Source organism: Apteryx rowi, unplaced genomic scaffold, assembly GCF_003343035.1.
Source record: "Apteryx rowi isolate R43461 unplaced genomic scaffold, aptRow1 scaffold_6, whole genome shotgun sequence".
Taxonomy (NCBI): Eukaryota; Metazoa; Chordata; class Aves; order Apterygiformes; family Apterygidae; genus Apteryx; species Apteryx rowi.
This window is the reverse complement of record NW_020450871.1, coordinates 6,944,801-6,972,284: the sequence shown is the minus strand read 5'-3', so window position 1 is coordinate 6,972,284 and position 27,484 is coordinate 6,944,801. Positions and strand designations below refer to the sequence as shown.

Sequence of the window (27,484 nt, the reverse complement as noted above, 5' to 3'; positions counted from 1 at the left end):
AGTGGTGTTAACAACACTCGTATCCAGAATGCCTATCCAGCTTCTCTGAAAGATTTCTTAGACAACTCTGTGCATATTAATGTGATGTTTTGAGATGCCTGCATGTCTGTTGAAGTATACTGAGCTGGTTAAATTGGGCAATGGACTGTGGATTTGAAAAAAATTACTGCTGTCCTGGGTGGAGCATAGAGGATGGCTTCTCTTGCTTCTCTCACAAGCCCTGTATTGCCAGCTGATCTTGGGCTTTGACTTTCTCTTTTCCTTCCTCCGTAGGAGGTCCAGCAAAGAAACAAGCTGGCACCAGGGAGTAGAAGACGGTGAGGAAGAGTTCCTGAACATAGATCTTATTTCTTTGCCCAATCTTTGGTGTTAAAACTTTCCTCAGTCGGTTTGTGAGAGGTCTTATTTTTTATGCTTATCTTGACCAGCAGTGGCTGGTTAGTGGTGTTTTAAATGATCTGGACTAATTAACATTGTTGCAGTGTCATCCCAAATAATTTATAAATCCTTCTTTGTTTGATTTCAACAGGAAAACCTGTAGTTGCTCTAGCTAAGGGACCATCTCTTATCCAGAGGTCTGAATCAGGCACAATACTGCCTCCTGCTCTGCGACTGAACAGGATGATTCTTTGTTACAGAGCACCCAGTCCTCAGTTAGCACCAGAGCCTATTTTCTTTAGCGTGTATAGAACAAACACTTTGCCGGTAGCAGTCTTTACGGTTTAAGCTTGCAAGATTGCCAAAAGAAGGAAGAAGTTTTGCAGAGAGCAGACTGAGGCGACCAGGCTGCTCTGCCAGGGTGCTGCCTGAGGACGACCTGGAGTCCGGCCCGGGGCATTGCCTCTCTTGGTGCTGTTGAGGGGCACCAGATCTCGCCCAGAGCTGCAGAGACATCTCCGGGCTGAGGCTGCGGCCCATGCTGGCATGGCCCTAACGGGGCAGCCGGGAAACCTTCGTGTTAATAAGAAGTTGGATCCTCCTCCAATATGTTAATCCTTTCTCAGCCTTTCCTTGCTTAAATGGAAGCAGAAGTACTTTGTTGTCTTGCAGGATAAGGATTTAGATGAAATTGTTTGCAGATTATTTTGCTTCTGCCTCCGCTTTCAGCAGACCAGGAGTTTTTGTTTTGGCTCTTGTTTTGCTTTGCTTCTGAGGATGCTTGGGTTACTCCCATGCACCTGGGTGCAATATTGAGGTCAGAGTTATGAAGCGAGATCTGCTGTTCTGTTGATTGCGAAGGCCTCCAAGAGCAGCCGAGAAATGTGTTTTGGAGCTCTCATTTAGAAGTACGGTCTGAAGGGTGGTAGGTCCATTCTCAGCCAGCAGACAAGACTGCAACGCATCACGTGGATGAAATCAAGGACAGCGCATTCACAGATGGAAGTATCGACTGGTCCCAAAGAACAGGCTTTTTCCTTCTCTCGGCTCTTTAGCTGCAAGCTCTTTCCGCTGTCTGCTTTCAAGGAAATTTTTCTGAGAAGTGAAACCAGTGAACGGTATAGGACTGTCCTCAGTGACAGTGATGGGTGCTGTGGCTATTTCAGAGCTCGCGCAGAGCTCGTGCTGACCAGCCAGTACACTGTATATAAGCTGGCTGGAAAACCAGCTGCTTCTAATATGTAATAGTTACGCAGTATATAAAATATATGCTTTAGGCAAGTATAAAAGGCCTGTCTTTCCCTCCATAGAACACTGATTTAGTGTTCTCTTTCTTACACAGCTGCTGACTTTGACAAAAAATTACAAAGACTTAATTATCTTTGAGACATCTACTTGTCTGTTAATTTTGGTTGCAGCTGGCCAAGAGGTTGTGGGGTATTGGGAATCTGATCATGCAAACCCATACATTCCTTCAAAAAACAGACTAAACAGATTAACACTGAAAGGAACCAAGTTAACTTGAGCAAATACTACATGTGGTACATGACACAGATGTAGTGAGTCATAAGATATTTTTGTTTTCCTTCAGGTTGTGCCAAGGAAGAAGCCAAGAAAAAGCTTTTTCTATCCTAGCATGGCAAATGAAGAAGATGATCCAATTATACAAGAGGTAAAAGTGCATTGCGGCAGTAGTGATTGTACATGAATTTTTTTTGATTATTCTAGTTTTCCTGTGTTCTTGCATTGCTGCAACTGTGTCATCAAGATCAGTGGTTGCCTGATAATCAGTGGCTTGTTGTATACAAAGGAAATATGTTGCATGGACCAAGCCTATAGCTCATGGTATCTTATCTTGCTGGAAAAATAGCATCTATTGGCAGACTCAGTAGGGAGGCGTGCTCAGGTTTTGCACCCTTTTTAATCTGTCCACATCGGAAGAGGAACACGAGTGGGGAACTTGCTACTACCACTGTGCCCTTTCAGCGGCTCCATTGCTCATCTCTTACAGCTGAGAAAAATTAGAATGACTTTGATGAATTAATATCTGTTAAATTTAAGTTATGAATTTTATGTAATATGAAGTTACTGAATATCTTTTTCGTTGATCTGTTAAATTAAATGAAGATAAAATGTTTTTGTGCCTTCTTCTAAAACAAGCAGTTATGATCTCATTCTGGACGTCTTTAAAGGACTGTTATGTCCCAAAAAGTAGCCACAGGGTCTTACTTGCTTTATATATGAATTCACACACTAGAGGTACAAGGAAGGGCAAGGAAGGAGAAACGAAGGAGAAAAGCCATGAGAAGAGGAGTGGGAACTGACAGGAGTGTTTCCAAAGGTAGCTAAAATGGCAGCTCCCATCTGTGATATTCATGAAACATCTGTGGATATCAGGTGCCAGTGGCAAAATACTAACACTAAGCCAGATATTGAATGTGTTTGTCTTGTCTAATTAAGAAAAATTTTATGACAAAATACTGGGTAATGAAATTACCTTTCAGTCATACTGCCAAAGAAAGAGAAAACTCCTTGTTCTGCCTAAAATTTTGATGACTTCAGTCCCTCAGACAGACTTTTTCTGGTTTCATTGTTGTTTGCTTAATTTGCTTAGAGAGAAAAAACTCAGCTAGAGCCACTGTCTCCTGCCTCATCATAGCTTTAAAAAAAAAAAAGAAAAAGCTGAATTTCATGTAAAAATCAGCAGAGAGGAAGCCTTCATCAAGGGAGTCATGAACCTGCGCCTTGTTCTTAGAGTTCATAATGAAGTCCCAAAACTGACACTATTTGAGCCCTGGGGATTTTGCTGTTATCTGAGGCTCCATCCGTCACAGCTGTTTATCTGATGAAAGTTGTTTGTTTTGCTTTTTAGATTGACGTGTTCCTGGCCAGAAGTCTGCTGGAGAAGCTGTACCTGTTTCAGGTATTCAAGTTCACTTTTTGAAGTGAAATTTTTAATAAATACGGAGAGCAGTAACCTTTCTTACAGCTTCAGCCTGCCAGGGCCTTGGGTACAAGCAAGCCTGTTTGGGTCTCAGTCAGTTGAAACATTTAGTATTAAATTGTTGCCAAAAGAGAGGAGTGGCTATTTAGGGCAGGGAGTTGTCCTTAAATAACTCCCTCTTCCCTTTAAACACCCTAGAGCAGTGCTTTTGGTGGGTCATGCCTTTTTGTTGTGGTTTGGGTAAATCTGCAGTCTCTTTTGGCCATCTTCTGTCATCACTGATTTCTGCCACTTTTACCAAAAACCATCCTTCTAGGACCAGCCTATTTAAGGCTGTGCTGTCAGCAGACACAAGAATACCAATCAAGGGAGATTAAAGAGAGAAACGCATAGATTTGTTTGTTTATATTGCGCTCTTTTCCAGTGCTGAAGGGAGTATTGAAAAGATGCCTGGATTTTTAGATGAGCATCACCAAAAATGTGCCTGTGTGCCGGATGTTTAGTTCTCAGGATTGCTCCGAGGAGCCAGGCTCAGAATCCAGACCAGTGCAAGCCCCCAGAAGAGCCCCCTTGCGTGTGGGGATAAAGCTAATGAGTGATTAGAGGCAGAAGTACGTTAGGATGCCAGAGGTCTAGTTTTCCATTCTGCCACTGAATCTCTAACAATTTTATCCTCGTGCCTCGCTTTCCCCATCGGCAAAATGGGGAGACTTTTGAGACGTTTGGATGAAACGTCCATTATAAAGCGGTGGCACTCACCAGTGGACCCACTGCCTCTGGTACGGGTGCTCGGCACCGCGCGCCTTGGCAGAGCATGGCTGGAGGCAGCCAGGCGCCGGAGCGGGCTGTGTGGCCTTGCCCCCGGGGACCTGCCGTCGCACCGCGTCAGGGATGCGCACCGCGTAGCGATGGGGGCTCTGGTGTCCTGCGAGAAGCGGCAGCGCCCAGCAGGCTGCTGCTGCTGTAGCCGGGAGATTTCATTTTGCCTCCACCCTGTCCCCTCAGCATTCCCAAACTGTCCAGAAACGAGGACCCTGGGACTAAAACTGGGTCTGGTGTCCTGGCTGGCTACATGTGGAACGGGTCCTGTGGGCTAACACTGCTGGCGTAAACCTACAAATATTTCATTTGGGGGTAATCTCCAGAGAGTTAATACCAAGGGATGGGATTTTAATGGCTTCCAACACAACATGGTGCCCTGTCTGCTGGACTAATGTGTGGTACATTTTCCTGTTTTATGGGTTATTGCAACTTATTTTGGGCAGGAGGTGGGGAGGAGGTTGTAGTGACAAGAGCAGAGGACTACGGGGAAAGCAGCAGACTTTCTAGGCCATATTCCCAAATTCATTAACAGCTCACAAGATGTGTCAAGTCATTTATTTTCTTGATACTTGTATCCATCTGGAAAGTGGGTCTACCTGTGAGGGGACAGGGAAGGCTGAGTTAATTTCTGTGAAGTGCTTGGTCTTTAAATTAAAAGGTTTTATGAAATATATTTGTTTTCCAGTATCCAATTCGTCCAGCTTCCATGACGTATGATGATGTGACACATTTATCAGCAAAAATAAAACCAAAGCAGCAAAAGGTTGGTCATCATTTAAGTCCAGTCTGTGAAAGTTGTTTTGTGCTGTGCAGAAGGTACTTTGGAAAAACACTTTGTGCTATTTAGCTGTTACAGCTGTGCAGCTGCTTGCGGGAGGAGATCTCTGTGCTTGGAGGTATGAGGGAGTCTTTCATTGTGTTTGTAAAGCAGAACTGAGAAGAAAGTTTCCTCCAGAGAGGAGCCTGAATTATAAAGAAAAGGATTAGAGCCACGATGGAAAAGCCACTCTCTTGATATAAAATAAAATCACTTAGAGAACCGTAGTTACTGATGCTCATTTAGTCTGCAGACGCTTGTGCTGATAAATCTTGATATACAAGGCCTTTACGAGAGGGGCTGAGCTTTAGAGGTGTGCTCTGTCTTTCAGTGGCAGTGTGGGTCACGATTCATCTCCCTTGCCTGGCTGTGGATCAAACAGTCCTTTTAAAATCAGTGGGGAATAGGTAGTGGAAGCGTAACCAAAACCAGAATGATTGTACTTGCTTACAGATGTATTCCAAAACCATAGGTATGATTTAAAAATGCCTTATCATATTCAAGTCCTAGAAATCTGTCTGCAACACCAGGATTTTGCTGTGGGAGGTTGGTAAGGAGAGTGCATGTGTGAACTTTGGAATTAGGGTGCATATTGTGTTAGGGAAATCTTCTATTAAAATTAGCAAACATTTGCATTCTAAGCCCTGTGCAACCTGGGATCGGCCATCTCAGCCAGGGACTTGTAACTCTCTAGTTCAGTTTCCAAGTAATATAAAGGGAAAAAGCAAGGTGATGGCTGTGATATATGAATTTTTAAGTGCTTTGGTACACCCTGAGGAAAAATAATTATATTACAGTATATAAAGAGAAAGGCTATGCAGGAAAACAGATTTTTGAATGTCTGAACTTAAAAAATTGTGTCAAGGGAAAAAAAAGTTCTGCTTGCAGCTAAAAGTTTGGGGCTTGGTTCTGTACTAGGATTGTACAAATCAGGAATAACTACAGAAGTCAATGGGAAGTGCTGCAGTCTTGCACTTACCAAAACTGAGCCCTTTGCCTCTGAGCAGAAGATAGTTACTTTATACCATGGATTTGGAGGAAACAGGCCTTAAGCTTGAGAGGTTCAGAATGGACCCCAAATGTTGGGGAAGCTCGAAGAGTATTATTTTTGCATTTGACCTCTTGATGAGTAAACTAGACTGATAATTTAGTGAAAGATTCCCTAACAAAATGAGGGGTTGTTTTTTCAGGGCTGCTTAAAGGAATCTTGTTTCTCTGCTCCCACTCGTTTACTTGGGAGATTATTTATCACTACTCTGTTGTTAAAATGCTCCCATCCTACAAAAACCCACATACTTGCTCAACTTTATGCATGAGATTTGGCCTGTGGATTTGAATGATGCTGCTTATTTATTTAAATTTACTGTAAACCTGTGGAAATGTTAACAAGAGTGGCATTGAAGTTTAATTGATTTTTGTTTGGGGTTCTGCCATTATAATTAACTGTATTTCCTTTCTTATTGTTTAGGTTGAACTTGAAATGGCCATTGATACTTTGAATCCTAACTACTGTCGCAGCAAAGGAGAACAGATTGCTCTCAATGTAGATGGCACCTGTACAGATGAAACAAGTACTTATTCCTCGTAGGTGTCCTCTTAGCCTTCATTTCCTTTTTATAGTAGACATTGATATATATATATATGTGTGTGTGTGTGTGTGTATATGTATATGAATGCGTGTCCACCAGTGCTTCAGGGAAGGGTGAGAACAAGTGGATATGCAGTCTCAGGGGAGCTTTGAACCCCAAGGTACATAGCAAGACTTTTGAAAAGTAACCTATGGTTTTTGTTGTGCTTCATAAATTATGTATTGCAGACAGAAAGATGAGCGTATATTTGCTGCATGCAGTGTTGATAGTCCATTTTGGAAATCGGTGATTTCAGGCCTTTAACATCTGTATGCCATATTGCCTATAGAATACAATCTCATAGACGTTATTTGTTTTCAGGAAGCTGATGGACAAGCAAACTTTCTGCTCATCCCAAGCTGCGAGTAACGTTTCCCGCTATGCAGCTGCTGTTTATAAAAAAGGTGACTTTCTTTTGCTTACCCTTCACATGAATGAAATATATCCATCTGGCTTAAAATAAGACCAGTTTGTTTTGTTTTTAGCAGCCTAGGTTCATATTTAATTGACTGATGCTCCTTTAAATAAAGGAAAAATTTTCATAAAGGAGCATAAATTTATTATTGTTATTTACATTAATTATTATCTCCATCTTTTGTGGCTGTTTTATTTTCCTGTCAATGCTTTCTGCCCCTCTTGTATTTCCTAACACCGTGGCAGAGTTTTGATCTGAGGATTATTTGAGATGAAAATAGATAGTAAAATAGCCATCACTGAAGATAATCTAGGAGGCTCCTGAAGGATAGGTCAAGTCTGAGCCATAGTGGCTCTCTTCAAGATCTGGCTTCAAAACAAAAAGAAAGTGACAGGGGTAGGTCTTGATCTTTCATACTCCTTTAAAATGCTGAGTACTGGATGAATTTTTCATTTCAATCCCTTTTTATATTTTAATATATTAAATATTTATGTTCAGTTGAAGCTTTCTCATTACAGAAATAATGAGATACTGAAAAGTGCCATCCTTGCGCACTGAAAAATAATAGTTTTGACCAACATTGATTCCCTTTTTCAGGTGAACTTCACCTGACTCCACTACATGGAATTCTTCAGCTGAGGCCAAGTTTCACTTACTTGGACAAAGCTGATGCAAAACACCGAGAAAGAGAAGCTGCTAACGAAGGTAAATTCTCCATGAATTGTGTTTGCTTTGGGGAGATGGGATGCAAGTTTTCTCTGTGATTTTACTGGTAAGAGCCATTGTCTTCTGAAAGTATTTAGTATAATAACATACTGATTATATGGCCATTTTCAGACAGATTGTTCCCTGATCTTATTTTCAGTGTAGCTACATAAACACTTGTATAGGTACAGCAGGAGGATCAGCAGAGGGACAGCAGGCAGTGGATAGTGCCAGTGGGCAGCAGTGGTGACTGTCACCGCTGCCACTAAAAAGCTGCGCAGCAAGCTACTCCCTTGATTGCTCGTGGGAGCAGTATCCCCTATCATAGGAGGGTGCGGTGCTGTCATACACTGCCTGTCTTGGCAGAGCTGCCGTTGAACCTGTGGGTATGGAGCTCTTAGTTCTGCCTTCTTCCTGACTAGGCCTCTGGACAGCTACAGGTTGGCTTTGACACTTTCACGGTCATGGTGTTTTTATCCTGTTGTGTTTTTTGGCAGGTGGTGATTCATCCCAGGACGAAGCTGAAGATGACGTTAAACAAATCACTGTATGTCCAGTGTTCCTTGTTACAATAGTTCAGGCAACAGTTCACAAGAAAACATGACAATTCACACTCAAATGAAAGGGCGGAAAACCTCACCTGGTCCTGGCGATCCTGGGTTTGGGAGGGGAAGCACAATGGACGTGCAGTTGTTGCACAAGCACAAAGATGGCACTGATAGCAAGGAGTGATTCATTTGAGCTGTGCCCCATTGCTACCACGTGTGTTTTCATGCATTCTGTTATTTATGTAACAGAAAATGCAGGCGTGTTTTGCTTCGAGGGTTTTGGGGCTGCATTTAATGATGCCCATATCTTCTAGGTACGATTCTCCCGCCCTGAGACTGAACAAGCTCGTCAACGACGTGTTCAGTCCTATGAATTCCTGCAGAAGAGACAAGCAGAAGAGCACTGGGTCCATCTGCATTATTACGGCTTGAAGGTAGCTGTGTGCTGGCTGCAGAGGAAGCCTGCTGCGCCTGAAGGCTCAGCCAAGTCTAGAACTGTTTTTAAATCTGGGCCCATGGGAATCAGGGAATCGTCAAAAGATAACGAAGAAAAGTAGGTCTGTAGGCTTGAACTGACCCTGCAGTGCTCTGTACCTCCTCCGCTGTAAAATATTTTGAGGTCTCCACACTGAAAAAGGTTTAAAACTGAGAGCTAGGCAGATGTAAAGGGGAACCTGAGTCCAAGAATCACTCAGGTCTTGAATTATGGGCTGCGCTTTGTAAAACAGTCAGGGAAACCAGTCAGTTGAGTGCCAGAAATCCTATTTGTTTGACACAGCATGTATGTCTGGTGGGAGATTTTGAAATCATATCAGCTGAAAAGCTCCTATATTACATTAAGGCTGGAAAATGAAAACAGAGCATGAGTTAGCAAGATGGAACTCTTGAATGATGGAGTAATGACAGGGTGGTCGTGGTTTTGCATGAGGAATCCAGCTCTGGCATTTGGTATCTTTTCTGTATGTGGCAGTGACTCTTGTTTTTCTCCATATCTCCAGGATAGCCGTTCTGAACATGAGCGCCAGTATTTATTCAGTCAAGGTCATGGCCTCGCTGAGAACACAGAGTTAATTAAATCTCCCAGGTAGAAGATTTATGATTTCTTACAGAAATTGCAATAATTGTTGGGATTGTTTTCAGGGTGGTAAGCAGGTATGTTCTTTAAAAGTCTGATCTGCGAAGTTGATAATGCTATCTTTGATAAAAATTATTTATATAAAAGTAAACACACTAGCCTTCTTCAGCTTACGCAAGCTGCTTGCTTCCTGTGTTTCCCTGTGCTCTGAGATTAAAACTAGTTGTTTTCACTTGAGAGTGTAGCCTTTCATACGTTATCACAACCATGCATTAGTGGGACTGTAAATACTGTAAAGGAAAAGTAAAACAAAAACTCCTGCTGTTTAAAAGAAACAAAGACTCTGAAGCCAACGACTTCCATTGTTAGTGACTATTATGAAACTTTCTTTTGTGATTTGTAAGAGACACCTGAAACTACTTGCAGCTTGTTCGTTTTTGTTTCTTGGTGACTGCAGCTATGTGGGAGATGTGGAAATCTTCCCACGATGCAGTCAGTAGTAGTGCTTCGCTGTAATCTGATAGAACCAGGGCTCAAGTAATAGGAAAGACTCTCTCTCTCTCTCTTTCTGTATTTAATGGCATGAGTGTATTATTCTTAACATTTTACATCTCAGTGGAACAGCACTAGCTGTTCTGAGAAGTCTTTTGGATCTCATTCTGTCTTTATGGTAAAGACACTGGTGATTGCATGGGTGGAAAAGACTTTTTGTTTGTTGCTGCCTGTCTCTGTACAGGATGTTCCATGTTCCCACATACTGCTGTGTCAGAGCACCTATATTTAATGTATTTACTCTTGCAGTTCCTCTGTTTGGACACCTCTTGTGTGCAGAAGAGCTGGCATGTCCGATTCCCATTTGTTTCATACCTTCTCTTTGGACAGATGAATGTCAATAGCTTTTACTAGCATTGAATTTACAGAGGAAGGTGGAAGAGAGAAGGAGATGGCTCTCTTTTCAGGATAATGTTTGTTTTGTAGATTCATACAAACAGGATTGCTCTAAGCAGGAAATAACTGTACTTAAACCTGGAAAATCCCAAGACAATCATTTTAAGGATGTGTTTTCTTTTCCTTTAGTGAATATTTAATGATGCTGATGCCTCCAAGTGTCGAGGAAGAGAAGTAAGTGTTTGTACAGAATGTTCAAAGCCGTATGATACTGCCTGGATGCTGTTTTCCATGAGCTGCAGCTCTGTCTGTTTATTTGCAGCGACAAACCAATGGCTCCAAGTAATGTGCTTTCTATGGCCCAGCTGAGAACTTTACCTCTTGCTGATCAGATTAAGATCCTGATGAAGAATGGTTTGTAGCTTTTGTAATCTGTTGGCTCGCTTTCCTTTGTGACCTCTAACTGCCTCAAATAAGGTGCCTTTCCTGGTAGTGTCAGTTCTGTCGCCCCACTGGGCAGAGTCAGTCTGGTTCTTTGATTCAGTGAAGCATCCAAATCCTGAGCACTTTCTTGTGAAGAGCTACCCTGTTTTTTGGGAAGAGAAAAGAAGTAACAGCAGAGCTGACACAGCTGCTCTGTGTGTTAGTGATCAACTTGCTTTTAGAATAATTTCTAATCTGATGATAGCTTTCAGGATACACCTATTTATTCAGATATTTCTTGAAATGTGGAGTCTGAGCATGAATTATAACTTGAAAGTTAATGCAACAAGCTGCACTTCAGCATTTTCTTTCCTGGGAAGTTTTCAGTAATATGCACTTCTTGAGTGTCATTTGAGACAGCTTTATTCTGTCTCTCTGGTGTTGCTGACTGTCTGAAGAGAACAGATCCTGAAGACTTTGCCTCAGGAGCTTGCTGTCTTGTCAGTTGGCTCTGTTTGTTTCCAAATATTACCAAAGGCGCATATATATATATATATATATATATATAAAATTTATTATTATTAATGCATTAATTTGGGACCAGTTAAGCTAATTAACTTTGATGCAACACTAGCTGATGTTTTTGGAACAGATGCTGACTGTAATGCAGGGTGGGGGAGTTACTAAGAGCTTCATCTTTGTTTTTTTCTAAGATACAGTTTGACTGTGAACTTCAACATAAGCATAAATCATAGCATCCTAGATTTATAAATCCGTGTCTGTATCATGTGCATCGAAGGAACTTTGAAGCTGCTGTGTATTTTGCCTTTCAGTGAAGGTCATGCCTTTCGCCAATCTGATGAGTTTGCTGGGCTCTGGCACTGACTCTACGGCAGTTCTCCGCTGCATACAGCAGGTGGCAATGCTGGTCCAGGGAAACTGGGTGGTGAAGAGGTATGGCTCGTCTTTGTTGCTGGGACTGGTTTCCTGCTGTTAGGAGAGAATCAGAACAATGGGTTTTATATACTCCTTTTCATTCTGTCCTAAAGCAGCAGTGTTCATAACTCTCGGTAATTTAGAATCTTGATTTAATGTTCAGTGCTTTTCAGTGCAGTTGGGGGTTCAAAATTTAAAGGGCTGAGGTTAAATGATAAATAGCTCAGTATCTACCTCATCTAAAATCATGGCTGATGCCTGACATAATCTATATTTGCATTTTAATTCTGTTAGGTTTTTGGTGTTGTCTTCACTGATGCTCTTCTGGGAGAGGACAGTCCTGAGTCCTTCCAGAGATTAGTCTCAAACATAAATACCCAAAATGAAACCGGTCTCAGCTGTAATTTTTCTTGGGTAAATTCAGTCAAAGAAAGATCTTTGTGCAGTCAGCTTGCTGTTCCTCAGTGGATGCTGCCATTGTCAGCTGAAAGCTGCTCTCTGGAAGGCCTTATCTGCTTGATAAATCAAGCATGGGGTACTGGGTGCGCTACATGAAAAGGATTCTGTATCACCCTCCCCTTTATTAGGGTGAAGCATCCCATTGGGAATTCACATCTAGAGTGCAGTATGATTTTTTACCTGGGTGGAGTGCTGCATGTGGGGAATTTTAGTCTCCGGACAGCTGTCTATACTAAGATGAATGGCACCGGCTGCCCATCCAAGCCTGTTAGCAGGATGTGTTTTAGCTATTGTGATACAGGCGCGAGTTAGCAGTGTGAATAATTTTTCAGCAACCCTTGCTCCCCCCCAGCCACTCTCGAAGGAAACTGTGAGCCATTTAATACTGTATATTAGCACTCCTACTTCTGTGAGGAGGCTGTGTGCATCTCAGATGCAGCCGGTCTGGGATGGTTGGGCACAGAGCAGCACCTGCACACACGAGAGCTTTCAGTGGAGTGGGGACCCCATTCTCCGGTCTGGGTAGAAAGAGCGTTATGAACCTGAGTGGCCCTGAGACTTTGGAGACCGTACTGACAGGCACCATCAGCTGGCCTTGCAAACAGGCGCAGAAATAGGGTGCTGCTGGTCCCCAGGCTGTCTGGTTCGAGCAGTGAGTTTTATAGCATTGCTCTCAAGTCCTTGATGGCTGAGAAGGAAATAAGAGAAACTCATTTGCACAGATCAGCATTTTAGCTAAATGCTGCGTACCAGGTTAGCCCAAGCATTTCTTAGGATCTTTGTGGCCTTGTTTACGCTGATCCAAGGAAACATAGGCTTTGCTAGAACAAAGCAGAGCTTGTACCTGTGTTGTACGCATCTGCTAGTCACAAGATTAGGCTTTGCTGGTATAAACACTTTTTCTACTGGTGTAGTTGCAGTGGTGTAATTACGCCTATATTAATTCCTTTAAATGTAGACCAAGCTTTGGATAAAGGTGTAATTTAACTGCAGAATAGGGAGGACATGTTTGTTATGTTAATCTTCACTAATGACATTTAGTTGCAGTACCTAGTAACTAATCCAGGTTCCTCTTTAATTAACAGTGATGTCCTCTACCCAAAAGATACTTCTAGCCCACATAGTGGAGTTCCTGCAGAAGTGCTTTGTAGAGGGAGAGACTTTGTTGTAAGTACAAAAGAATTTGTTATCCCCTCCCCCCCCAAAAAAACAAAAACAAACAAACAAAAAAAACCATGAGATGAAGCTTGCCTGAGAGGCCATGGCATTGCAAAACTCTGTTACTCTACTGCAATAGGATGTTTCCTCCAAGGAAATTATTTGCACTTTAATCCTGACGGTGTTGTTACAAGTGTGTCATGGAGATGTTGGTGTGGATTGGCATTGTGGCTGGCTGGCACGTTCAGATCCTCTGTCATTAACAGTGTGTTGTTCATCCGTTTCTAATACATGCTGTAGAACCACTGTCACGCAGCCCTACAGTGCAGGCTTCACAGAGAAGCCAGGACGGGATAATAAAGTGCTTGCTCCTCCAGATACAGTTCCTCGGGCTCAGGACCATGAGGTCTCAGGAGAGCGGCGTGGGTAAGCCTTGTGCTCCCTCTGCATGCACAGCTGATCTTTGAAAAGGACTTTACTCATCAGAGCTGCTAATCAGTGAAAGGACTTTGTTCCTAAGCACCTTTTGTGAACAGTAGCTACACATGGAAGTTGAAATAATACAGGTCTCATAAAAACACGTGTAACCACAGCAAAAAGAACAACCTCTGCACTGTGTTTATTTTTGCCAGCTGTAGAAAGAATTAAGTTCCTAAGTGGTTCCTAAGTTCATATTCAGTTTATGGCTTCCACTCTGCCAAAAAGACGCTGACAAGTGCGTTGCTATCATTTTTCCAGTTAGACCTGAGTGTTCCCTTTGTTTGCAAAGTTTGTTTATGAGATTTAGCTCTGAATAGGAGCGTACCGCACAAGAGACCTTAAGAATACCACAGTGCCAGTGTAAGATAAAACCGATGGTGGTTGAAATTGACTTTGTTGTGTCTTGATGTCTGCCCAAGACGCTGCCATATGGAGACCTGGACTCAGGTGTGACCCCGTGACATAAGTCCTTAGGACACAGCAGATTAGGTGACATGTCATGCGTAAAGTTCTAGGGACCAGAAAGTATTATGCTCAGTTAAGTAAGCTGTAATGTTTAGATTAAGATGTAAAGATAAATTATTCTCATTTGAGTAATAGCAAATATACCTTGCATGAGAAATGGATCTGTGTTGCTTTTAAAGGCAGGTAATTTGTTGATTAGCTCTGCAATAGGGAAAAAGTTAAAATGTTAGAAAACAGAAAGCATCAATATTTCTGGCTTTCAGACAAAATGAAATGTTATGGTCATAAGATTCAGAAATAGTATGTAATGCTGTAATGCATCTGTGGAGAAAACATGTTTTCTAGCTTAGAAAATGAACCTTATTTCCCTATATATACATATGTGTAAAGCAATACATTTTAAAAATATTTATGGCCAATAGTGACTTTAGTGTCCAACTGTTCCATACTATACCTCAGGGAGGAGTAAAAACAATTTGCATCTTTTCTGGAAGTTTCTGTTTTTTACACAGATTCTCACATAATAAATTTGGAGGACATGGGTACTCTTGGCTGTAGTTGAGGTTAAAGTGCTTTATGAGAAACTGCTGCCTCCGAGCTGGGTGTATTGTGCGAGGAGGGATGACAGATACATTTCCTTTGGACATCAGCTCCTTGTACTTTAAAAAAGAAATGTCCTGCGCCCTAAAGGGAGTGTAGTGATTTTGTGTGTGTGTGAGCAGAGAAAAGCTTAATCAGGGACAAGGATGCATGGATGACATGGCAGGACAGGGAAAAATTGTCAGGAGTGAGATTTTAAATTCTTCACAACGTTATTAATACACACAGACTAAAGAGGCTGTAGTCTTTTTAATGGAGACGGGGAGAAGTCAAAGGTCACGTTCAGACAGTCTTTGTTCTGCCCAAGTCCTCATGTATCCTGTTAGCCAGCTCTAGGCATCTGCCTCTCAGTATGTTAGCTAGTCCTTAGGAGTTGCTCTGCAGAACGCTGAGCTTTTCCATCAACAGTGACAGGTATGTGCATGTCAGGCCAGCTCGGCGTGACTGTGTTGTGCTTTGAAGAAGGGAACAGACGCTTTCTAGGAGGCCGCAGGCTGTAGAAAGACAGCAGTCACCAGCCTCTATGGGCCCCTACCCGAACAGAAGTGGATGGAGAGTTTCTCTAGATTGGTAGTTAGGTGTGTTGTTGAAAGCTGAGCCTCAGGTGTGACTGTCTGACTTTTGAAGTCCAAGCATGGCTGCACTGGATTTTGTGGTGGTTTTTTTTTTTATTATTTTTATTTGTTTGTTTGTTTGTTTGGTGGGGGTTCTTTTTGGAAATGGAATTTGAGTTCAAGAGTCTCTTCATAGCTTTTGTAGTCACATGTTCACCAAGGCAAACCATGGACTCTTGAAGTTTTTGATGTTGTGGTCATAGCCATTTGAGGAAGGAAGAGGCCAGAAAGTGTTTTCCCGCTACCTGGCCGAGACTCACCTAATTCTACATTCTTGGAAGGAGTGGGGTTTCCATTCTTCTGGTTACATTGCTGAACAGCCTTATTGCTTTGACTTCAGTGACACAACTGCTAAGTATAGTTATTAGGGTTTTTCTCCTATGTTCCCTTCCTAGATGTGGAAGTTCACGCAGGATCGCTGGGTTGTGCGAAAGGAAGTGGCGACAGTTACAAAAGTGAGTGACTCTTTTTTTTTCTTCCTAAACCAGAGGCTGGTGATAAGCACTGGGTGTTGTTGCAAGCCTGTAGTGGGTGCTGCTGCAAGCCTTTTCTCTCTAGTTCGCAGTGTCTACATTACTGCTGACTTGCAGTGTTGCTAACCTGGCATGCCTTCACTTTGGAACAGGTATAGATGCATACTTGTTATACAAACATTTGGAGCAGCTCCCACAGTTACCACAACTCCACAGGACATGACTGTCCTTATAGCTGAGCCACTGGAACGCATCTTGTCCCCTCATCTTTTGCAGTGGAAAGCTGGACATGGTTTGAATTCAGCTAGCTGATCTTGCCCCAAAGCAGATGAGTGTTCATGCAGTCCACACTGGCTACTCTGCTTGGGCGTGATACAAACCAGCAGCTCTTCTGGTTGCATTTCCCAGAGTTGCCAACACTGAATAATGGGAACTGAAACCATAATAGAACCTGAACCACCTATCTCCTGCTGGAGAAAGGGATGGTTCATTGCCTAAAGGCAACTTAGGTACCTGTGTATGCTGCTAAAACTGGCAAATGAATGAGAAACATAATGCAAAGATGGCAAAAAATCATTTCCTTAAAATGCAGTAAAATGATAGAACATGAGTCAGTTTATGCACAAACCAACTGTTTTTGGACCGCAAGATCCAGTACTGCTTACAGGCTGTGCATATATGGTACAGCATGTCTGACCCACAGCTCTAAAACAAGGAAGATTAAAATTGTAGAATATGCTTCTCTTCACAATAGAGTCTTTTCTTCTCAGCTGGGAAACTCCCATTTCTTTTATAAAACAAGCCGTGAGCTATTTGACTGTCAAATGATTAATCACCACTGGTCTCTGAAGTGCTGTGCCTTTAGCATTATGTGAAAGTGTTGGTGCTGCAGAGAAGGATGAATATCTCTCTCTGACTTAGCTGGGTGTGTATTCCTGGAGTGACCCACATATGCCAAATCAATCCAACTCTTGCCTTATGGAACAGAGCCCGTTGTTGCATGGCTGCAGATGTCCTATTTAAGGTGACTTGCATGATCACATACACTTTTTCTTTTTCTTTCAGCTTTGCCCAGAAGATGTGAAAGACTTCCTAGAGCACATGTCTGTGGCAAGAATAAACAAAGGTTGGGAGTTCATGCTCCCTTATGATGAAGACTTCGTAAAGAAGCATCCAGATATAGTTCAGAGGCAACATATGCTGTGGATGGGCATTCAGGCCAAGTAAATGACTTGTTTTATTTTGGGGAATAAGTTAAAAACAAAGGACTATCGAGTACTAAGTTTCTGTAGACACTGACAGATAATTTGATCTCTGTTGCCTCAGTGGTTTTCCCTTCACAGTCACCAGGCAATGGTGTGATGGGGGGTGTCACTGCACCATTGAAGCCATTCCTGTTCCTTGGTTCCCTGAAGAACAGCTTTTTGGAAATGGAGCAATCTGGCTAATGCTAACGCAGCTGCATGCAGGCATAGCAACAACTAAAACTGTCCTGGTGTATTTTATTTTTGTATTTCAGATTAGAAAAGGTCTATAATCTCTTAAAGGAGCACTTGACACCAAAGAAGCAAGAGGCACAATCAGGTAAATGGAAGTGTACTTGAATCATCTTGAAGCACATACATTTCTCCATATTTCTAGCTGATGTTTTGGAGTTCCTCTTTCTGTTTTTGAATGCGTTGGGGACCAGTTTTATTTTGTTTAGTATTTTTCCTTTCTTGTGATTTCTTTTGGATTATTTGAGGCAGACCTTGGTCTTCATAAACATCACTGTTGTTGGGGTGACACAGAGTTGCCACGTCATCCCTGTAACAGAGCAGGGAGGATTCCTTGGCACTTGGGGACTCACTATTTTATTGTGTAAAATCAGGTGGATCTGTTACCCACTTTCTCCAGTAAGGCACCTTTTATGGAGTAAGGGTGTAAGCAATTCCTGAAGAGAGGACAGGGCCAGTGCATCAGTAATTCTCACCTCAGTTTGCAAGCTAATGTGCGTGAGGTTGAGTCAGTCCCTACTCGGCCCCAAAGGAAGGTGGGTGTTTTTGATTTCCCCTGATTTGCACTGGGCTCTTTGATGTGGTTGAGGGCTGAGCAATTAAGGAAGAATGTGTTTGGCAGGGGGGCGTAAGGAGGCGTGAGGCCGTCTCTTTTTGACATGCTTCCCCACCATGGATGCTGGTGAGAATATTAGAGTAGCTGCTCCGTAATCCTAAAACATTGTGAAAACTCAAGATTCCAGAGAGCTTTAACTAGGCATTTGGCTCGTTGCCAGGCACTGGAGCCAATGAAGAGTATAAACAGAACTGACAAACGAGCATATGAATCCATTTCAATACCCTGTGTCTGAGCTGCTTGGAAGGATTAGGTGTTGGGTTATTCGGAGAGGATTAGTGGGCCTCACAGCAGCGCAGATAACGTCATGTGTGCTGTGCATGCCTTTTTCTTAAACATAGCACTCCTTCTCTTGGGATTGAGACTGGATTCCTCTGCTGGCAGCATGCCCCTTCCTTTCACTCTCGGATTGCTGGGTGTTGAGAAGATCCTGGGGCAGAAGTGGCAGGATTGAGTAGGAAAGGACTCCCTCCTGTCCCTTCTTCCCCTCACTGGGTTATAATACTGAGAAGAGAGTCTCAGACTCTTTGATACTGTGCACCACATGCTAAAATAGTGTTCAGATTCACTGTTAACCCCTTCACTCTCCTCTCTGTAACCATAGGACATCCTTGTGCTGGCTCTGGCAGTAGCTGCAGCATGCTCTACCAGCCTCCAAGTGCTTTAAAAAAAATTGTCTAGCAAAGAAGCATTTGGGCCACAAGTGGTGATGTATAAGCAGCCTGTTTCCTGGTTTGTGCTATGGTCCCTAGTAATTAAACAAGTGCACTTTCTTTTGGCTTCAGGTTCCTTAACTGCAACACCTTTCCCCAAGCATCTGGCTTACAGATCAGATTTAAGCCTTAGATTTCATTAGCAGGCGATGTTCCCTGGCTTCTTTCACTCTGATCCGTTCAAGAAACATTCTGCAGATCTGGAGTCCTGGTTATGCTGAGATTATATGGTATCTTTTGTTTCTTGCTAGCTCATCCATTGCTGGTTTCTGGGGAGCAAAGAGTCAATATGGCTAAAGCAAAAGTCAAGCAGAACTATGGGCAGCTGGAGAAGGAGTTCCAGAAGCAAAAGGCAGAGATGAAATCAAATGACACCTCAGCCAAGATGGATGTTTCCAGCATCCGCATTAAAGAGGAGCCTGTGAGTGACGAGGAGCCCATGGACACCTCAGCCTATGAGGGCATGAACAACGGCATTGTCAACGGTCTCCACGCGGAGGACGACTCCACGGACTCTTTAAATGGCCACTTGCCTGGAGGCTGCATTGATCGGGTAGCCCAAGAACTGAAGGCATTTGTGTTGTCAACATTTAAGAAACAATTTGTGCTCACCCTGAGTGAGCTTAAACGGTTATTTAACCTTCACTTAGCCAGTCTGCCTCCAGGACATACATTGTTCAGTGGCATTTCGGACAAAATGCTACAGGACATGGTGTTGGACACTGGCTGCAAACAAATTTTGGTGCCTGTAAGTATGTTTTTCCCGTGGTATGTTTTGGGGAGAAGAGATGAGGGGACATTACATGTCTGCTGTGAAATGTGTATGCATCATGTGGTGGGCGGGAAGAACAGATGTGCTCTGAGTAACTGGGGTATCAGTTACATGGAAGCTCTTGGAGGTTTGTCGGACGCCCTGCCTCCGACAGGCCCCTCGCTCTGCTTGCTTTGCTCTGTGGTGTGCTGCGTAGCGTGGTTGTCTTTGGGGCCGTTTCCCAGTCCGGCGTGCTGGGCTGCAGCGGCTCACTGGGGTGACGTGCCCCTGCCCCTGTAACACGAGCCAGGGCAGTCGCAGAGATCCTCCCAGCCGCTCTCCTCCGGCCCCACGAGCTCCTGCTCTGGGGGACACCGTGGGGGGAGCAGTGGCATGTGCTGCCTGGGGGGCAGCAGGACACCCCGGCAGGGCCCTCTGCAAACCCTCAAACTGTATCTGCGGCCACTTCCTTCCGTCAGTCCTTTTCCTCGTGGGCATTGGGGTGTCTTTGTGTCTTTGTCTTTATGGAAATTACCTGTGAGTGACTTTGCAAGTCAGAGACAGGTTTGCGTGACAGTAGCTTGCTTAGGAAAGGAAAAGGAATTTGACATCATGGTAAAGAGCCTAAAAGGAAAATCATTTTGCAAGCCATCTGGCAGTGCTCAGTGGGTTGTAACCGGAGAGAGAAACTGGCAATCAGCTGCCTTTGGGGCGAGAGGAAAGGAGATATGTGAAGACAAGGCAGCACGAGCGGGAAGGAGGCAGAGAGGGAGCCTGCAGCACCGGCTGAGGGATAAGGGCTGTCAGGGAGGCAGGAAAAACACGTGCAGCCACGTGCGAGGTGGGTGTTGTGGCACCTGGGACCAGAGTAACCCACTGGAAATGCCTCTAGGGACACCAGCGATTTCACTGCTTTCTGCTTTTCTCCTGACAGCTCGCGAGTCCCAGGGTAGTGTTTGCGCGGAGCTGTCCCTTGCTGCTGGGCTGACTCTCTTCTGTACATAGTGTAACATGTTGAGGTTATTGCTGCTGTGTCACTTGGGCCTGGGACTTTTTTGCTTTGGAAGTGATTCCATTCACTCCTTATTTAAATGCTGTGAGGGGTGAAAGAGGGTAGTTTAAAAAAAATAAAAAATAAAAAATCAAACCTTCCTGAAGACAGGTGGTTGGGAACTACCTTCCCTCTGGAAAACCCTGTCACAGAAGAAACTGCAAGGTCTAAAGGTAGTTGTTGGAACTTCTCTTGCTGGAGGTCTGCTGCAAGTTTTAATCCTGCTGACCCAGAATTTACTGCAAAACTTGATCTTATACAGGAGCCTGTATAAGCCTGTACCGTCAGCAGCAGCGATGTAAATTGTTACCCCAAGCTTCCAGCTCATGTTCTCTGGAGGTGGCCAAGGTGCCTGTGCTGGTTTTGTTCTTTGCGTGGGCTCATATGCTGCGGTATTTCTTGATTGTTCCCATGGACAATTTAGTCAGAACCCAGCGAGGCTGCCTGAGCTCCGTGAAAGCCTGGAGGGTTGTTTAGCTTGGGATTTCATAGTTGCTCATTAGTTTTCTGTAATTGAAACTGCTTTGGTGATAAAAATCAATGATCTGAGATAATTAAAATGATGTTCTGTGGGGGTGAATGCACTGCTGGCTTGCACGCTGCCCTATTGCAGAAGACATGTTGCTGCAAATGGCAATTGAAACCTTACTGGGGAATGAAGGATTTATTTTAAAGCTGACCTACTGCACCCAGGGTACAAGTCAGATAGTCTTTGCAGGGAGCCAGAAGAGGTGCCACTCCAGCTGCAAAGGGGGCTGCGCGGACTCTGGCGCAGTGCTTGGCTTGCCTGGGCTTTGTAGCAGCCTCCAGGAGGAGGGAGCGGCGCACCGCCAAGGTGGAGAGCGCAGCCTGGCCAGGCGGCCCTCAGCATAGCGGGCTGCCCTTGCCATCAGGGAGGGCAGGAGAGAGGCACCCCTGGCAAACGCTCCGCTGCGTAGTCATGCTCAGAGCTCGCGCTTGCCTCAGCCTGTGCTCTAGTCCCACGGGGAAACGTTTGAGCAGATAGCTCGTTCCCAAATATTTGCACCCGTTTCTTACATACAGGCGGGGGTGGGTGGGGGTGGCTGTCTCCAGCTGGCTCCCTTCCCGTGGTCCATGGAGTGATGAGGTTCTGCCCAAATTCTGAGGCTCTTTCTAGGAGTCGGGAAATGCTGTAAGCTCTTGTTGCTCCCTGCCTGCTCAGGGTGAGGGGAGAGGAGCGCTGCCCTGCGCTCACCGTGAGCCTTTTGGTCCAGCGCGGGTGCCAGGCTCTCGGGGAGGAATGCTCAGCAGCTCATCGCTACGATTGCTTCACTTGATTAGTCCTTCTGGCAGGTTCAGCCCCATTCATTCATTCTGGGTTAACTAAAACACGAGGCTGCCAGGCAGTGACTATTTTTAGGGTGTGTGCAGTGCTCTAGTGAGACACATCCCGAAGCTGATGGCTCCTCCCCGAGAGCTTCTGTTTGAACCTGGTGGCCCTGGGGACCCAGGGCAGCGGTTCCTCCCTGGAGCGCCTGGTGCTGCCTGGGGGGACTGAGCAGGAAGGGGCCCTGGGCAAACATTTCAACATTTAACATTTTAAAGAAGGATTTGAAGGCAGTGGAAAGCTGTTCCAAACTGAGACTGTGTCCGTATGAGAAAATAAATCTGTTGGCTATTGAGATCCTAATAAACCTGAACCCTGGCTCTTCCCAGCTACCTTGTTATATTACAGCCATGTGGCCAACGTGGAAGTCGGAGCTGCTAATCCCACCAGGTAGCTCCCCGTGGACAAAGCTCTTCCCTTTGCAATAAGACTACAGGCAAAGCATGGAAGTAAAGGCTGATCCTTCGTTCACAAGCCTTTTGGCTTGGCCGGAGAGAGGCTGGGAAGAAAGGTTTGTTTTGTACCGGCAGCCAGGGCTGAAGAATCCTGGAAGAGCCAGAACTGGCTTGTTAGCTTCTCAGAGATGATTGATTTAGGTCGTCTGGGCAGTTAGCAAGGAATAAATTGTTAGTGACAGACAGGAAGAGACATGTCAGGAGCGAAGGCGTATTCCAGCATTGCTCATTAGTCGCTGCTCGGAGGGGAAATGCTGAGGCAAATGGAGGGTATTTTATTTTTTCAGGAGTGTGTAGCACAGGGGGGAGGCAGTTGTATTCCTTCCCAGCTTCAGGGGCTCAGAAGAACCAAATGGTGTTTCTCTACCTTGGCACATGGGAAGAAAAGCACTTCATTTTTGGAGTCTGAAATGAGGTGTTTGGTTCCCTGTCCACCAGCCTGCTCCAAAACAGATGACACATACAGCAGGAATACGGTGCTCCTGCAGCCTCCGGCTCGGGGCTGGCAGAGCAGGTACATGCAGCATAGAATCTGAATATCTAGAACCTGCCGCTGTGAACGTAAAAACCTCCAGAAGGGCCCTGAAACGCACTTTGTGCTCTCAGCTGAATACTGCTTTGGGCAGCTGGCGGTCTGGGAGCAAACGCTGCTGAGAGGAAAATCTAGACCTCTTGTCATGGAAATGCTGGTTAAGATCCAAACCTGAGATTGTTCTTCTGGTGCTCAGTGGTTGTCCCCACGCCCCCAAGGGAGACCTGTCCCCACGCCAAATCCGCAGGGCCCCGGGGTGCCCAGCAGTTCCCTTTCACAGCTTCGAAGCGGTCGGTGGTCGGCCTGGCACGCCGCCCGGGGCCCGTGGTGTCGGTGTGCGTTTACCCCAGGGTGACCAGCAGCACCGAGCAAGGGCGGCTTGGGCGTACCGAGGTCGGATCCAGATGCCGGAGCGCTCGTCCCCTTCCCCAGGCCACAGTTACCTGTTCAGTATTTCAGGTCTGTGCGCTCCAGGATCACCTCGCGGGACAAATTTGGTGGGGACCACATTTCTGTTGAAGTCATCGGGGCATAGGAGGAGGTGTCTCCCGATGGCGGCCGGGGCCGGGCCTGAACGAGCACAGGGGCTGCCGGAACAAAATTGCCCTTTTGAATGTGGAACGGAGCTTATGTTGTTTCAGCAGTTCTCATTATGTGGTCAGGACATTTTTGATTCAGTAATAGGTGTCCAGGGATACTGTATCACAGAATCATTAAGCAGAACTCATTAAATGGATTGTTATTTTTAACAGCCTCTTGTTCTCAGTTTCCTCCACAGACGGCTGCTTCACCAGACGAGCTAAAGGTTTATGCACTTTGGGAAGCTGGTGACACTTACGATCAGGTGAAGATAAAAATAAACGACAGTTCCGAACATACGGATATTGAGCATTTGGCGTTGTTTGCATTTGTGTTTCTGGGAGGGATGTAGCAGGTAGTTCACCCCTTTCCCTAGTGAAGTCCCCAGTTTTCAACACCAGCCTGTTCCCAGCTGAGGGAAGTGCTGAGTTTGCAGGGTGATGACTAGTGTGTCAAGACAGGGCGGTGTGGAGGCAGGAACAGCAATGTAGGTTGGTAACAACCTCAAGGGAGCGCATGTAATTTTGAACCGGTGAAGAGAATGGATTCCCCGATGTGGGCCTTAGACTGGGATCCAGCCCAGTTTTTTCTTTCTGATGATAACACAGCATTAACCACTGACTCAATGATGATAGTACCTGATGTGTCTGTTTTTTCTTTATATTTAGAATAGAAAATAATTACAGCACCTGCTAGCATCTCATGAGTTTTTAATTGATATCAGAGTAGATGGAGTGAAGGGAGCGTAACAAAACGTGGATAGACAATGTAACTTCTGCGTCCATGATTTAAGTGAATTTGTATAGGAAAAACTAATGCGTTGTTCTAGAGAAAAGTGGTATCCAGCCTCCTGGCTGCAATGGACCACATGGAATCTCATGGAAGCATTTGAGAGAAATACCTTGCAGCCCCTTCTCCCAGCATATGCGTGGAGGTGTCCCAGCTCACCAGACAGGTGCAGATCCAGCCGTGCAGAGATCCCTGTAGAGCCCTCGGGGGAAAAGGCAATAGAGAGCTGACTTAATGGGATAGTTTCAGGATTACTAAGGATTACTCTGATGCAGTTCGGTGAATGCATTGTGCAGACTAAGGCGTGTGCAGTTTTGATACACAATGGAGAGCAATTATTTTTATCTTTTTATGTATTTACGATACTCTTTCTTTTAAAGCATCGCCAAGTTTTGCTTGAAATCTTTTCAAAAAATTATCGAGTGCGCAGGAATGTCATCCAGAATCAGCTGAGTCAAGAATGTGGAGAAGATCTAAACAAGCAGGAGGTGGATAGAGTGTTAAAGGTAAGTTCCTATTGACTTGTGGTTTTAATCCAATTGATGCATGAATTTTTAATGCTATGGTTTGACCAAAGGATTGTATAATTTTACCTTGAATTGACAAGTGGTAATCATGCTAGAACAATTGCTGTTGGAATGTGGACAGAGCCTGTTTTTCAGCCCATTTTCTTTAAAATACACTTGTTTCATTCTACCTTTTTTCCCTCCAAAGAATAGTGATTTTGACTCCAGTGTTATTTTGTGTAATTGCAAAAAATCTTTACTTCTTAACTTGGACCAGCAGTGAACAGTGTGGTAAATGGCATACTTTAATTTTAAATAGTGTGGAGTTAAACATTAAGGAGGTGGGAGTGTTCTGCACAGTATTTAAGTTGACCATCTGACTGCTGTTGGTTAATGAAGAGCAGAAATTCCACATATTCAGATGGAAATGTGTTTTATTTTGTAGTAAGTCTTACAGCAGTGTAGGTAGCAAAACCCTAACCAAAGCAAGCAGATAAAGTACTAGTTAACATGTTTCATGGTGATTGTATGTTTGAATCCTTTCATCTCTATCTTTGAAGATAACCATTTACTTTCTAAAGGAGTTTAAGGTATAAAGGAAGGACTAGGCAGGCTGTTGAGTGACAAGCTTTAAAGCAATGCAGGATGGTTAAGTAGAAATCTGCCACCTAATACAATACTTAAATCATTTTTGCTGGGCTTTTGCTCACCATTACCTACATCGTTAAAACAAGTGATTAAGTACTTTTTTTATGGTGGGATCTGTAAAATAAATAATAGCATATTTGGAAAATTACAGATCTGTTGCTGTGATAATAAGCAAACTGGTCTTGCTTGAAAGAATCTGGTCTTTGTAGTACTAAAATAAGCTCAGACATTTTTTGCCTGTTGGACAGGATTTCTTTCATTTGGCTTGCTTCTGCCAGGAGATTTGTCAAGTGACTAGATGAGCTCAAATATCAGCTCTCCCAGAACAGTGTACTTGCATTAGTTTTCATGTAGATGTAGCTATTTAACAGATAATCTGTTTTTGGAGAAAATAAATGCATTTAAAAAACAGGTACTGTTTTTACAAATATAAGTCATCATGCAACCAGGCGTTGGGTTCTATCAGACTTCTTTGCCTTGAATACTTGAGTCACAGAAATATGTGAAAGAAATCTTTGTTTCTGAAATAAATGTAAAAAGTGTGATTTAACAAAGTAGAAAAATTCTCTGGCTTCTTTTAAACATTAGAGGTTGGATTCCCGTCTGAATTAAATTGTAGTTGTTGACTCCTATTTCCTTATCTGTATATGCTCCTTTTCTATACAGAGGAACAGATTGACGGCATTTGTATTTTTGCATCGCAGATTGAGACTGCAAACCCTCTTTCTAGCCTCCACATTTAATTCCTTTAAGGACAAATATTTGCAGAGCACTTGGCTTCTGTGACATGCAAGTCCGAAGCCTTCAGAGAAAAGAATACTTTTTTTTTTTCTTTAAGTTTGACAGCATCCGTTCTGTAGCAGCACTTTAGCTTGTGTCGAATTACCCAAGTGGAGAGCAGGAACAAAAGAAAAAGAAGCCGTTAGCTTAGAATCCAAGAGAATTGGTGCTCGTTTAACAGAAATAAGGAAACAAACCCCAAGAAAACCCACTTACTGAACTGTGCTGTGGTACTTAGCAGCTGTAAGCGTAGCAACCATGTGGTCAAAATACCAAAGTACCAAAGTACACTGCTGAGGTTTGACGGTTCGTTACAGCAGACTGCTGCTTAAAAGGCTTCAGTTTTAGTGACTGGCTTTGTGCTCCGCTCCTCGCCCTCTTCTTCCTTCAGTCTCTTCCCCTGAGCTTCAGCCGTGTTGGCTCCTCGCTTGCCCTTGTCCTCACCTCTCCCCTCAACCTTTCCCAAGTCTCTTTCTGCATGTTCCCCACCCCGTCCCCCGCCAAAAGAAAAGCATGGCTCCTTGCTGCCATCACACTGTGTATCACGCTTGTGGCCTCTTGACCTTCCCACCCGGTGTCTGTCACCTTAATTTGAGCGCGTTTGCTCTTTGGGGGGCAGATGCATGCTGCTTTGGATTTGTGCTCTCCTGTGCACCAGAAGGACCTTTCTTATTCATCACATATATTGTCACAAAACCAAATAATGGGTCCCAAGACAGACAGGCCTCCTCTTACAGTGTGCGGGCCTGGGAGTGCTTCCAGGCTGGTTATGGGATTCTGGCCCATGGTTTAACTGGTCTGGCTAACCCCTGTGAACAGTCTGACTAAGGTACAACACACACACACACGTAAAGGCTCTGGCCTCTCTCAGGTGTGTATAGGCCAGATCCTTTGTGTAAATGGGCATGGGTGTGCTCCACTGTATTTATTTTATTTTTGACGGTAACAGCGTCTGTGTTTGTGGTTCGAAGCAGTGTGGTGACATCTCCCTTTCCTCCCCAGGACTGCTGCGTAAGCTACGGCGGCATGTGGTATCTTAAAGGCACGGTGCAGTCTTGACAACAGTGGTAGGACTTTCTTTACTTCCAATTCTCTCCAGGACAAAAGAGGAACTCTGCGGTGGGTGGCATAGACAGAGTAATGCCTTGGCTTCAGGGAGCGTGGGGCAGGATCTCACCTGCTTAGGATCCTGCGGGCGTTGCAGAAAGACAAGTCCTTGACATCACAACATACTCGCACACGTGTTTGCATGGCCGCCTAAGTGCAGAGAGCAATGAGGAAGACAACATGGGACCCTGTCTGCAGTTTGATTAATCTGGGATTCCTGATGTATTTTGCTTCTCCTTCTGTTTCGTTATAATGAAATAAAACCATATACTGACACAGACATGA

General features: G+C 44.2%; 1 protein-coding gene across 2 annotated transcripts; it reads left to right on the top strand.

The window, feature by feature from the left end:
• Positions 1 to 27,484, top strand: POLR3E (RNA polymerase III subunit E). 2 transcript variants are annotated; one of them, XM_026083079.1, is made up of 21 exons: positions 182 to 317; positions 1,970 to 2,050; positions 3,251 to 3,301; positions 4,830 to 4,907; positions 6,430 to 6,545; positions 6,911 to 6,993; positions 7,602 to 7,709; positions 8,207 to 8,256; positions 8,572 to 8,691; positions 9,256 to 9,341; positions 10,410 to 10,454; positions 10,543 to 10,634; positions 11,477 to 11,597; positions 13,124 to 13,205; positions 15,751 to 15,810; positions 16,894 to 17,051; positions 17,348 to 17,412; positions 18,905 to 19,401; positions 23,557 to 23,634; positions 24,539 to 24,664; positions 27,095 to 27,484. In XM_026083079.1, exons 2-21 carry the CDS (start codon positions 2,015 to 2,017, stop codon positions 27,149 to 27,151), a joined length of 2,109 nt encoding a protein of 702 aa, XP_025938864.1. In that variant the 5' UTR covers positions 182 to 317; positions 1,970 to 2,014; the 3' UTR covers positions 27,152 to 27,484. The 2 variants fall into 2 exon arrangements, with proteins under 2 accessions (XP_025938865.1, XP_025938864.1); XM_026083080.1 differs by lacking the exon at positions 27,095 to 27,484 and having other exon boundaries at positions 1 to 317; positions 23,543 to 23,634; positions 24,539 to 24,628.

Coding starts and splice junctions, on each gene's coding strand:
- POLR3E (XM_026083079.1), top strand. CDS start 2,015: ATGGCAAATGAAGAAGATGATCCAATTATACAAGAG. Junction 7,710..8,206: donor AAGAGAAGCTGCTAACGAAG/GTAAATTCTCCA, acceptor GTTTTTTGGCAG/GTGGTGATTCATCCCAGGAC. Junction 10,635..11,476: donor TAAGATCCTGATGAAGAATG/GTTTGTAGCTTT, acceptor TTTGCCTTTCAG/TGAAGGTCATGCCTTTCGCC.